The sequence below is a fragment of the Zalophus californianus genome, chromosome 17 (genome assembly GCF_009762305.2).
Source record: "Zalophus californianus isolate mZalCal1 chromosome 17, mZalCal1.pri.v2, whole genome shotgun sequence".
Taxonomy (NCBI): Eukaryota; Metazoa; Chordata; class Mammalia; order Carnivora; family Otariidae; genus Zalophus; species Zalophus californianus.
Genome location: NC_045611.1, coordinates 59,340,711 through 59,353,841, shown reverse-complemented (window position 1 = coordinate 59,353,841; position 13,131 = coordinate 59,340,711). Strand labels below are relative to the sequence as shown.

The following is a 13,131-nucleotide window of genomic DNA, read 5'->3' as shown; positions in this document are numbered from 1 at the left end:
ATGCAGTTAATTTTGCCTCTATCCACCTGGAGATAGCATCATATCGCACAGGTTAAGGGCTCAGTCCCACAGGATGACTGTCCCCTTTAGATGCCAGTCACAGATCCAGGTGGTCACCTGTGCTTCAGACTGACTGGTTGTAAATCAGAGGTTCTCCCGACCCCTCCTCTCACTCGATTATCTTGCTGGGGTGGCTCAGAGAACCCTGGGAAGTATGTTTACAGGCAGATGAAGTACATGGGGTGAGGTGCAGAAGGGTCTCCAGTGCAGGGGCTTTTGTCCTCATGGAACTTCAGTGTGCCACCCCCAGGCATGTTTACAGATCTGGAGGCTCCTCAACTGTTCTTGTTTAGGAGTTTTTATAGAGCTTCAATCTCTAGCTCCACCCCTGGAGGTCAGTGGTGGGGCTGCAAGTTCCAAGCCTCTAACCCCAGTGTTTTTGATGACCACTCCCCATCCTGATTATATTTAGGGCCCCCACCCTAACACACCTCTTTAGCATAAATTCATGTGTGCTCAAAAGGGGGCTCCTTATGAATGACACAAGATACTCCTATCACTCAGGAGATAACAAGGGTTGTAGGGGCTCTGTGCCAGAACAGGGCACAGGGGACCAAGACCAGATATTTCTTCTTATACCACATTATTGAGTAAGTATTAAGCCAGACTGTGATGTGTATCAGAAATCAGCTAAGAAATTACAAAGACTTGCAGGAAAAAAATCTCATCCTATTATACAGAAAGCAGATAGAACCCATTAAATACATATTTAGAAGATAAATAGAACCTGTTCTCTAGTAAGGTCACCTGAAAGCATCATTTGTCACACAGAGTTTATCCTAACTTTATGTTTGTAATTGGGGTGACTATGTGTGTTAGTTTATTGACTTTATCCAGAGGAAAGAGAAACTTACTTGCATTACAGTACTTTTTGGAATTAAACAATATAGGTCATGAATGCAGGAGTAAGGGAGCCCTAGTGGCCAAAGGCCTATGTAGTCTTCAAAGGGATTAGGAGGTGCTTATAGGTTCTCTATAGTAAATGTTGTGACAAAAGGGAAGGGAAGAGTCTCTCCCCTTTATCAACAGGGGGAATTAAGCCTCTTATTTCTTTTTTAAATGTTTTATTTGTCCATGAGAGTCAGAGAGAGAGAGAGAGAGAGAGGCAGATGCAGAGGGAAAAGCAGGCTCCCCGCCGAGCAGGGAGCCCGATGCGGGACTTGATCCCAGGACTCTGGGATCATGACCTGAGCCGAAGGCAGACGCCTAACCATCTTAGCTACCCAGGCGCCCTAAGCCTCTTATTTCTAACCTTTATTTCACATAACTGGAAACACAGAGTATAGCTGACTGATGGATCTACCTAAGAAAATACCCTACCTAAATAATCTTTCAGGTAGGCAACTTAAGAGTCTAATTTGCATTAGGAAGCCTGTTTGTAACAAGTATGGAAAGAGGGCCACTGGTTAACCAGAATTTTTTTTCCTTTGTATAAACAGTATTTGCAGGGTCCACGTAGGAACTCTGGCATTAGGTACTTTATAAGCTTAAAACTTCCCCCCCAGTACTTCCTTTTCAACTCTGTCTCTATCATTTGTAGATGTCCTTTCCTTAGCTTTCCTTCCATCTGCAGAATTCTGAGCTGGCTACAATTCTCAAGTGTCACTTGAGTACATACCTTTGTGCAGGAGACACATATGTGGAAAATGGACACTCAACTTGGTTTTGTTAAAATCTGTGGAACTTCCAAAAGACTTGTCAAATCCCACAATGGAAAAGAAAAATTTGGAGCGCCTAGGTGGTTCAGTTGGTTAAGCATCTGCCTTTGGCTCAGGTCATGATCTCGGGGTCCTGGGATTGAGCCCTGCACTGGGCGCCCTGCTTAGCAGAGAGCCTGCTTCTCCCTCTCTCTCTGCCTGCTGCTCCCCCTGCTTGTGCTCACTCTCTCTCTCTCACTCTCTCTCAAATAAATAAAGACAAAAAAGAAAAAGAAAAATTTGTTAAATCATTCATTCTCCTCTGCACACAAAAAGAGGAATCAATCTCTCCATCTTTGACTGAACCAAGAGATGCAAAAACATTATTGGAATAAGTCTAAAGGCCTAATCTGAAAAGGATTTGAAAGTTAATGAAAATTTAAGGCTTAAGATGAAATGAAAAATAAAACTTACTACAAGTCTGCTTATTGATAGTATAACATAAAAAAGGAGTGCCTTAACATAGCAGAAAAGAAAGCTAACTACTAATTTTCTAATGCTTTACAAGGGATGAACTCTTTATACTGCCAAAGAGAATCAGGCTCATAGTTGTTTTACAAGAAAAAATTGGTAAGCTGTGGTTCTGAATCATCGCCTTACTTCTAGATCATTAAATAAGCACCACCCTTCACAGGAACTTTCTCTTTGTAATACTCTTCCCAGTACTACACTTAGTAAACTACTGCACAATATTCATTCCAGACATAAAAAAATATATTCCAAGGAATGTTTTCTTCACCCTCAGACTAGTTCTTCTTATACTTGATCATATTCACCTAGTTGCCCTTCCAGCATTTATAGTAATTTAAATTTTGTAATAATTTGTATAGATGTAGGCTTACAAACTGTGTATACCCAATAGTACACAGATTTAGCTTTTTAAAAAAATTTTGTGCCAAAGCTATGAGGCATGCAGGAAAGATTTTTAAAAGGTGAACATATTGGGTGCCTGGGTGGCTCATTTGGTTAAGCAACTGCCTTCAGCTCCGGTCATGATCCTGGAGTTCCAGGATCGAGTCCCGCATCGGGCTCCCTGCTCAGTGGGAAGCCTGCTTCTCCCTCTGACCCTACCCCCTCTTGTGCACTCTCTCTCTCAAATAAATAAAATCTTTTTTAAAAAAAGTGAACATATTAAACAGGATCAAGAGATTCAATCAGCCAAATAGAGGATATGGAGAATACTAATGGACAAAATGTTTATAAACTTTATCCAGTAAATAAGAGTAAGTGGCTTCCTTATTGCCCATAGTAACCATGAGTTTATTGCAGTGGGCTTCAGGTGTTCTTCACCTGTGGCTTTGTCAAGACTGTAGCTCCTGTGTGACACAGTGGAGACCATGGGAAAAGGCTATTTATCATCACACCTTCTGGATTCTAGGATACTTGTTTTTTGAATGTAATGAAATTCTACATTTCTTTTTAAGATTTATTTATTTGACAGAGAGAGATATAGTGAGAGAGGGAACACAAGCAGGGGGAGTGGGAGAGGGAGAAGCAGGCTTCCCCCCGAGCAGGGAGCCCAACGCGGGGCTCGACCCCAGGACCCTGGGATCATGACCCGAGCCGAAGGCAGACGCTTAATGACTGAGCCACCCAGGCGCCCCTGAAATTCTACCTTTTTGTGAGTGGGATTTCAGTAGCAACCAGTATAACTTTAGTAAATATATTGACTGGTGAAGCTGAGTTAGCAGGAAATCTGGAAGGCTAATGTATTAGAACACTGGAAATATTTCAATCCATCAAGATAGACTGCCCACTTTCTCTGATAGTCCTGAAAATAATTATGAAAAACCAGTGGCTATCCTGCAAATTAAAGCCAAAAGGGCTGGATTATAGTTAAAAGAACTGGTAAGGGGCGCCTGGGTGGCTCAGTCGTTAAGTGTCTGCCTTCGGCTCAGGTCATGATTCCAGGGTCCTGGGATCGAGTCCCACATCGGGCTCTCTGCTCAGCGGGAGGCCTGCTTCTCCCTCTCCCACTCCTGCTGCTTGTGTTCCTGCTCTCGATATCTCTATGTCTGTCAAATAAATAAAATCTTAAAAAAAAAAAAAAACTGGTAAGATTAATGTGTGCCAGATGGTCCCTGGTAGCAATATCTGACCCTTGATAAGGTACTTATTGATCATCTTCCAAAGCAACTCATTACAAGTAATCTTTTGTTTCTCCAAAGTGTATTGTCTTCGGAGGAAAATAAATTAATAAACATATTCTGTATTTTTGCTGTGTGTGATGAATGAAAAGCTCCTCTTCCATTGCTGTTTCTCAATGTTAGTTCAGATTAAAGTTTTTGCATTATTTCAATCTTTTATTTTTCCTTTACCTGTATTAAAGTATAATTGGCAAATGAAACTGTAATATAAAGTAATGATTTCATATATGTATACACTGATAAGGGAAGACTTTTGATTTGGGGATTTCAGCTTCGTATTGAGTTTAAAAATTTTGAGGGCGCCTGGGTGGCTCAGTCATTAAGTGTCTGCCTTTGGCTCAGGTCATGATCCCAGGGTCCTGGGATCGAGCCCCGCATCAGGCTCCCTGCTCAGCGGGAAGCCTGCTTCTCCCTCTCCCACTCTCCCTGCTGTGTTCCCTCTCTCTGTCAAGTGAATAAATAAAATCTTAAAAAAAAAATTTAAAAAATTTTTAAAATGCAGAGAAATTGGGATTTGTAACCTTCTGAAGAAGTAACTTTGAAACATTAATGTTTCATTTGACAAATGGAAGGTAGAGAAGCCTAATTCTGTTAAGTATCAGGAGCTATAGTTGATACATATGTTAGTATTGTAAACAGACATCTGCATTATTCAAGGGCAACTCAGGATTTCAAATTACAGAAGAAACATTAAACTATATAAAAATATTAACACCTTAACTAATTCTTCAGTGAACAAAAGAGGTAAGGTGAATACTCAAAAGACACATGTAATAAAAGCCATACAATTGGTATCATGATTGCATTCAATCGGCCTTCAGCAGCTAATTCCATCAATAAAATTTAGCACTAACATTTATATTTAAAAATATTTTTTGTGCATTCAAGTTATCAGAGTTATTAGAGTCCTGACATTTTGGAAATTCTGAAGAGGTTATGCATTGACACCCAGTAGTACGCATGGGGATTCAAGAACAACCATGAAAATGATAATGATGGAAGATTGTGATAGGGTTAATGGGACTTCTTAACAGTCTTATTCACAGATATATATGTAAATAGCCATTACAAAAGCTAGAATATCTCATATAATTTTATATGTTGAAAAAGATGAAAGGGCAGGAGCAACTTAGCTTCTGGGATGCAAGCATGTATGAAAACATCAAAATATATATTTAAAATATGTGTAGTTTAAGTCAAGCATCTTTATTTATTATTTACTTATTTGACAGAGAGAGACACAGCGAAGAGAGGGAACACAAGCAGGGGGAGTGGGAGAGGGAGCAGCAGGCTTCCTGCTGAGCACGGAGCCTGATGTGGGGCTTGATCCCAGGACCCTGGGATCATGACCTGAGCCGAAGGCAGACGCTTAATGACTGAGCCACCCAGGCGCCCCTAAGTCAAGCATATTTAAATCAAACTCTTTTTACAAAACAAATATTTAGGGGCACCTGAATGGCTCAGTCAGTTAAGCATCCAATTCTTGGTTTCCATTCAGGTCGTGATCTCAGGATCGTGGGATTGAGCCCGTTGGGCTCTGTACTTAGCAGGGAGTCTGCTTCCCCCCTCACTTTCCCTCCTGCCCTTCCTCCCTGCCCCCCCCCCGGCTTGTGCACATTCTCTCTCAAATAAATCTTTAAAAAACAAAATAAGAACAAGAACAAAAACAAAACAAAAACACCCACAAATATTTAAAACTTGCCACTTGCTGGTCATTTTATGGTTTTATTACTTTTGTTCTTAAGGTTATCTGTGGCTACTGTATCAGTACTTTGGGAATAGAATTTAATGAGGTGCTACTGGAATATCTCACTACCTCCATGTTCAGTGACATCACCTTAGCAATTTGACATTTACCATGAGAACAACAGGGATTGCCAAAAACTAAAACCTAGGCTTGATTTAATGTTATTGAGTTAAGACAGCAAAGAAAATGTTAATGCAGATTAAATGCATAAGTCTGGTGCATGTGGGCTTTCAATTGTGAGGACAAAAATTTGAGGGAGAAAAATCTTCTAGTACTCAATTGTTCCATATAATACTTAAGTACATAAAAAGAAAATAGGCAAAGATTATGAGCATACATTTTATCAAAGAAGATAAACACAGCAAATAAATGACAAATGCTCAACATTATGAACACTTAGGGAAATGGAATTAAAACCACAGTTTATTACCACTACACTTATTTCAAGGATGTCACGGAACTTGACTTTTCATGTGCTGCTGGTGGGAAGCCAAGAGAGAATAACCATTATAGATCACAGTTTCCCATTTCTTAAAATGTGAAAGATTCACTTCCACTCTAACAGTTTCGGTTATTACAACAAGAGAAATAAAACATATATCCACATAAAGAAGTGAATGTAAATATTCATAGCAGCTTTATTTGTAAATACCCCAAACCTGGAAATAATCTGTGGGTCCAGAACAGATGCACGGATAAAGTCATTATCGACAGAATAGAAAACTACTCATCAATAATACACAGAATTTTAACATTCCTCACCTTTAAGGGTTTTCTCCAGTGTGTACTCTCCTGTGTCTAAGGAGGTTAGATTTGCGGCTAAAAGATTTCCCACATTCGCTGCATTCATAAGGTCTTTCCCCAGTGTGAACTCTCTGGTGTTGAATGAGGTCAGATTTGTGGGTAAAGGGCTTCCCACATTCATTGCACTCATAAGGCCTTTCACCAGTGTGACCTCTCTGGTGTTGAATGAGGCTAGAACTTTGGCTAAAGGTTTTCCCACATTCACTGCATTCATAAGGCCTTTCTCCAGTGTGAACTCTCTGGTGTTGAATAAGGCTAGCACTTTGGCTAAAGGATTTCCCACACTCCCCACACTCATACGGCTTTTCTCCAGAATGAACTCTTCGGTGTTGAATAAGACCAGAGCGTTGCCTAAAAGATTTCTCACATTCGCTGCACTCATAAGGTCTTGTGCCAGTATGAATCCTCTGGTGTTGAATGAGGTCAGATTTTCGGGTAAAGGATTTTCCACATTCACTGCATTCATAAGGTCTTTCTCCAGTGTGAACTCTCTCATGTTGAATAAGGATAAATTTACGGCTAAAGGACTTCCCACAAACACTGCACTCATAAGGCCTTTCTCCAGTATGAACACTCCGGTGTCGAATGAGGTTAGAGAACTGTCTAAAGAACTTCCCACATTCACTGCACTCATAAGGCCTTTCTCCACTGTGAATTCTCTGGTGTTGAGTGAGTTCAGATTTGCAGCTAAAAGATTTCCCACATTCACTACACTTGTAAGGCACTTCTCCAGTGTGAATTCTCCCATGACGAATGAGGTTAAAAATCTGTCTAAAGGATTTCCCACATTCGCTGCAATTATATGGCCTTTCTCCAGTGTGAACTCTCTGGTGTCGGAAAAGGCTAGAGCTTTGTCTAAAGAATTTCCCACATTCACTACACTCATAAGGCTTTTCTCTAGTGTGAACTCTACGGTGTTCAATGAGGTTGGATTTGTAGCTGAACGATTTCCCACATTCACCACACCCATAATGCATTCCTCTAGTGTGTAGTCTCTGATGGTGAATGAGTTTAGATCTGTGGATAAAGACTTTTCCACATTCACTGCATTCGTAAGTTCTTTCTCTAGTGTGAATTCTCCAGTGTTCTATGAAACTGAAGTTATGGGTAAGAAATTGTCCACAATTTCTGCATCCATAAGGCTCTTTATCACTGTGAATTCTCCAGTCTTTAATAAAGCCAGAGATTTGGCTCAAGAATTTCCCACATTCACCACGCTCATATGGCCTTTGTCCACTGTGAATCTGTTGGTGCTGCACAAGGCTGTAGTTCAAGCTGAAGGCTTTCCCACATTTGCTACACTCATAAAGCCCTTCTCCAGAGCAAACATTCTGATGTTGATCAAGTGCATGGTTGTGGCTGGCAGCTTTTTCACATTCACCCCCGTTGTACTGACTTTTTCCGCTGTGAAGGGCCTCTCCACTCTGGTTGCCATGGTGTGGCTCCTCACTGTTGGGACTGGTCTGGAGCTGAAGATGTCCCGAGGTCGCTGGGAAGTCCTCTCCAACCTTCCTACATGTGAAAGGCTGCCCTGACACACAGAAGTTGCAGCTTGTCACACACGAGGCCCTGTCCACATCTCTTTTCCAGGGCCTCTCCCGATTGCCATGCCTCTGTTGCTGGTGAAGGTCTGCATGGAAAGAGAAGCATCTCACACATGTGGCACCCAAGTATGGTTTCTGCCAAGGGTATATTGTTTGGTGCTCAGCATGGTGCAAAATATCTTTCAAGGCTGGGATACACATCTCACAGGGGTGGATCTTCTGTGTGGAGAGACCTGCCTGAAAAGCCCTGAGCTGGGACTCTCCTACAGACATAGTCTGCTCAGAAGGGGCCTCCTCATCTTCCATCCCATGCCTAAAGCCTGAAAGCAGAAATGCTGAAGAAATGCATATTGACTTCGGTGGGAGGGGGAAGCCCCATTTCAAATGTGTCTGACACAACAAGTTGCATCCATGATTGTTCTGAGAACACGGCAGGTGGGGGCAGGTTGAGGTAGGGGCTGCTTGGTGGTATTGGGCCTCCGAAGAGACCAGAATAGGAGAGACCTCAATAGACAATACACAAGCATAGGGTGCACCACATGGAGGCGAGGTCCCTGCCTCCTCACTCCTCCTTCAGTAGGACCTCATCTGCTGGCAACACAGGCATGCTGTGTGGAAGGCTGGTTGCGGCCTGTCCCAGTAAAATTCAACTGGACCTGAGTAGCTGGTTCAAGGACTGTGTAAGGATATGTGCACACCTCATGACACCATTTGCAGGTCAATGTTGGAGGATATTGTGAAGGGAGCAGTGCAGAGGAACTGGTGGCCCGGGAAGGCCACAAAAGTGGAAGGAGCCAGAAGTCTCAGATGAAATGAAAATTAGCAAACTGTTAAGTATGCAAAAGAAAAGGTAGAAACAATACATGGCTGGTGGTACCTGCACCAAAACACTACCGAACCCATGGCAAGTTCCTGGTATGATCTGAACAAGGCCCTGATGCCATGCCCTCCCCCAGTTGCCACTCACAAGGGCCAGACCTCCTCTGAGACCATCTTGCCATTTCCACCCTGTAAAACCAGTGTTTTCCCTGCACTCTCCACTGTGTAACCCCTCAGAACTTGAATGACGCAAGTCTTAATGAAAGACGCACAGTGAGTGGCCACCGCTGGCCCCATGCAACTTGTCATGCAGTAATATTCAGGAAAGAAAATGTAAAATACAATCAAAGGAGGGTCTTACAAGAACAGCCCACTGTCCATGTGAATAATGACCATGACCTGGCACAGGCAGTCACAAAGAACTGTCAGCTAGAGGAAGGGGGCAAAACTAGAAGCCAGGGATCTGGACACAGTCACCCTGCCAGGGAGAAGGCAAGGTGGGATCCATTAAGTTAACTTCAAGACTCCTCACTCCCAGACCCTCCCGTGTACTTTTTGAGCTAACAGGTGTCAGGGATGCTTGGGCAGTCCACTGCTCGGGGCACTATACACAGCTCAGCACTGGCACCCACAGCACACATAACAAGAAAGTGGTGGAAATTAGGAGAGCCTGTGGTCCAGTTGTGGGAAAGAAAGAGTGAACTCTGGGGAAAAAAGGAAAGGCAGGACGTCACCTCAGGACACAAGGAGCAATGTGACAATCTTACCCAGCGATGCTACAAGTGCAAAGTTCTCCAGCATCACATCGCAGTACAGGAGTCTCTGAGTTTCATCAAGGAGCCCCCATTCCTCCTGGGAGAAGTCAATGGCCACGTCCTCAAAATTCATGCCCTGTCATAATGTGGACAGTTCATTCTATGATCAACATCTCTCCTAGGAGTCCAAGTTCATTATAACCCCCACCCTCCACATCCATCCTCAGCTCAGTCTACTCCACAACTCAGAGGAGATACCAGGCCTGGGTGTCCTTGGAGCCACTCTCTCCTCATATTCCTACTGATACTGTGTCTTCCCACAACAACAACAAGCAGATGGGCAGATAGAGGGATATCTGAATGATGGACCTGGCATGGTAGTCACGATGCCTCTTATCAGTGTAGTCAGTGTCACACACACAGGTTAGAGAGAGAAGCTAGCTATAGGGAGGGTGTGCATGAACTGACTCTGGTCTTATCAGGCAATACCACCAAAGTCCCCAGATCATCCCTCCAAGATGCAAAAAAATGTGGCATTATCCTTCATCCTTATGACCCCAATTCTAGTGTCCTGTGGTCACGCTTTCACACTCACTCTTTCTGCCACACCTCTCACAACTGCACTCCCACAGCTACAGCCCCCTCCTACCCTACACCACAGTCATCTCCTTGGCCTTTCTATATGTTACTCGGCATATGTGGCCCAGAAAATGCCTGGCAGTTTCAAACAGGATCAAATACTACTCCAGACTGATGGTTTCCACTAACAGAGGCAGCCTTTGGTGCTACCTCCCTCCCTGTTCCTTGCTTCAACCTCACTACCAAGAATATTTATATTCTGAAATACCAGATTTCAGATACACATGGCTCTCCTCCACCTGTGTGCCACATGCATTTGACGTCCCCTCTCCAGTCACAGCTGTCCTCTCTCCATCTAACCCGCATTCAAAACTCAGCTCCAGTGGCCCTGTATGGCCTTATACCCTACCCCCAATTAGTCTCATAAATGACCACTTGTGCCCCGAAGCTAATCCACCAGCCTAACCTGAACACTTAGGCCCCACCATGGAATACAATGAAATCCTGGTGAGTCTGCAGAACAGAGAATAAGCACCAGCCCCCACCTCAGCGTCACCTTGTTTGAAGTACTCCTATGCCCCCACATCCATCTCATGTCCACATGTCCCCTGGAGCCCCTGGCCACATACCAAACCATACATTCTCCCCTACCTTCTCTATGATCACTTCTCTCCCTGATCTGTGTTGGGACAGCCACAACCCACAACCAGGGAGCCAAGCAGGAAACCTAGTCCTCAGACCCACCCTCTTCTTCCTGGCCAGGATTCCCCATATTAAGTGATCCATAGCTCCTCCCTGGTCCAAACACTCTCCACTACCTTTTGGAGAAGTCTACATCCTGAACTCCTCAGAGTTCCAGAGGCCCACAAACTGTTCTCTGAAACATCTCCTACCCTTAATGGACCAAAAAGAAATCTTCCGATATCTCCAATGAAAATTACTCTTACTATGAACTTCCCCATCTCAACTGATGGAGCTTCCATCCTCCCAACTGCTAAGGCCAAACCTTCAAGTCATCCCTGACGCCCACCTCTCTCTACCTCAAAACGAGAAAACCCTGGAAGCCACACCTAAAACACTAGTGCAGAATCCAGCCACTTCTCCATGGCCACCACCCTGCTCCGGCTACCATCACACTCACCCAGACTATTGCAGTAGCCTCCTCTCTTCTCTTCCTGCCAACTTCACACTTGTACTCTTCTCCATGCTGCAGCCCCAGAGAGCCCGGTAAGACCTCGGTCAGACCAACTGCCTTTACTCCTCCAAACCTCCCGTAACAGCCATCACCAGGGTGTCCGGACCTGACTCCTGCCCCATTCCTCCCAGTTCCCACGAAAAAGAAAGGACACCTGCAGGCCCCTGAGCCCTCAAGCCTTGGCATGTTCTGTTACCTACGCCTGGGACCGCTTCCACATCTCAGGGGCTAAGCGCCCAGCCCAGCCCAGGATCCGGTGGCCGCTAGAGGGCTGCGTTACTTCTGGGCTTCCGTCCTCAGTGCACTCTCGCTAGTTAGGTGATCTTTACAGAACGCACCTTTCCTGTGCCTATGATCACCCCTCTTCCCGTCCGTTCATCCTGCGAGCAGCTTCAGGAAACGTGCGAGAACCCGATTTCAGACACTGCCCCTCTTTCGTTCCCACGTCTCCCTGGCTCCCACCGTTCTGAGAATGGAGGCAAAACTCCCGAGACACAACTTCGCCTCACACTCTGTTGCCCGTAGACACAAGACCCTGGGCTTCCCCAGCGCTCCCGGCTCAGTCGCGCCTCTAAGTCTTTGCACGAGCCTGTCCCAACCCGGAGCCCGCTCCTCACGCCGGCACGCCGGCGCTCGCACACGGGGCCCCCGCCCCCCGCCGCCGCCCCGTCCGACGCCGGGGCCTGGGCCGCAGGGCCGCGAGCCGGCGCCCCGCGCTCGGGCCTCCGGGGTCTGGGTGGGGGGACGGCGGGGAGGGCCCGGGGGACGAGCGCTTACCTGCGGCGGCTCCCTGGGCGCGGCCGCCGCCATCGGACTCTGGGGGCGGAGCAGGGCTGTGGGGCAGGGAGGTCTTGATCCCAGCCTGCTGTGGGTCACCCCGGGCTGCGCCGCCTCCAAGCCTTGGAGCCGTCTCTTTGTAGGGGGGAGAACGCTTCTGCCGCCAAGCGGGGGCTCCGAAACCTCAGCGCGAACAGACTCCAGAAAAGCCAAAATGACCGCCACGAGGAGGACGCCGGAAGTCCCGCCCCGACCTGGCGCGTCCGCATGGAAATGCTCCTGTCCTGGGCTTTCATTGGGTCAACGCCGCCACCGTTAGGCACATTGCCATCTGGGTAATGTAGTTTCCTCAGCCGCACGGACGGTTAGAGTCCGAGTCCTTGACCTCCGTGAGTCAAGGTTTCGTGGAGCCACGAGTGTCTGAGAAATAAGAGTCATCTAGCCTCAGGGAAAGGAAGCTGTTTACCCCTTCTGCAGACTGTTGTCTGCAACTGATCCTTGTTAGAGACATTTCAGATGCCATGAAGCTCAAAATTGTCCCTTAAGCCAAAAATACTTACTTCAATTGTTCTCAAATGCTACAAATTTAAATGGACACAGTCTCTTTAATTTTTTTTTTAAGATTTTATTTATTTATTCGACAGAGAGGGACACAGCGAGAGAGGGAACACAAGCAGGGGGAGTGGGAGAGGGAGAAGCAGGCTTCCCGCGGAGCAGGGAGCCCGATGCGGGGCTCGATCCCAGGACCCTGGGACCATGACCTGAGCCGCAGGCAGACGCCTAACGACTGAGCCACCCAGGCGCCCCAGACACAGTCTCTTTCAGACTCAAAATGCATCCACTCTTAACTAGAATGTAATAAACACGTTCTCGCTCTTCAAATGCAAGTAGTCAGAAGCTAGTCGATTTTGTAACTCTGTATCTTCGGTCAGGGCCATGACTTGGAAGAAACAGTGATGTTCAGGCCGCCCTGAAGTAAGAGGACAAGCAGTTATCTCTGCATCTGG

At 45.7% G+C, this 13,131-nt stretch overlaps 1 protein-coding gene across 1 annotated transcript; it reads right to left on the bottom strand.

Moving 5' to 3' along the window:
• Positions 1–5,568: 5,568 nt before the first annotated feature.
• On the bottom strand, positions 5,569–12,349 carry LOC118356443 (zinc finger protein 551-like). Its single transcript, XM_035725108.1, has 4 exons — positions 12,125–12,349; positions 11,294–11,359; positions 9,586–9,709; positions 5,569–8,085 (listed from the first exon to the last, which is right to left on the bottom strand). Exons 1-4 carry the CDS (start codon positions 12,155–12,157, stop codon positions 6,416–6,418), a joined length of 1,893 nt encoding a protein of 630 aa, XP_035581001.1. The 5' UTR covers positions 12,158–12,349; the 3' UTR covers positions 5,569–6,415.
• Positions 12,350–13,131: the final 782 nt, after the last annotated feature.

Coding starts and splice junctions, on each gene's coding strand:
- LOC118356443 (XM_035725108.1), bottom strand. CDS start 12,157: ATGGCGGCGGCCGCGCCCAGGGAGCCGCCGCAG. Junction 11,360..12,124: donor CGCCCAGGGAGCCGCCGCAG/GTAAGCGCTCGT, acceptor CTGGGGCTGCAG/CATGGAGAAGAGTACAAGTG. Junction 9,710..11,293: donor AGGCTACTGCAATAGTCTGG/GTGAGTGTGATG, acceptor ACATTATGACAG/GGCATGAATTTTGAGGACGT.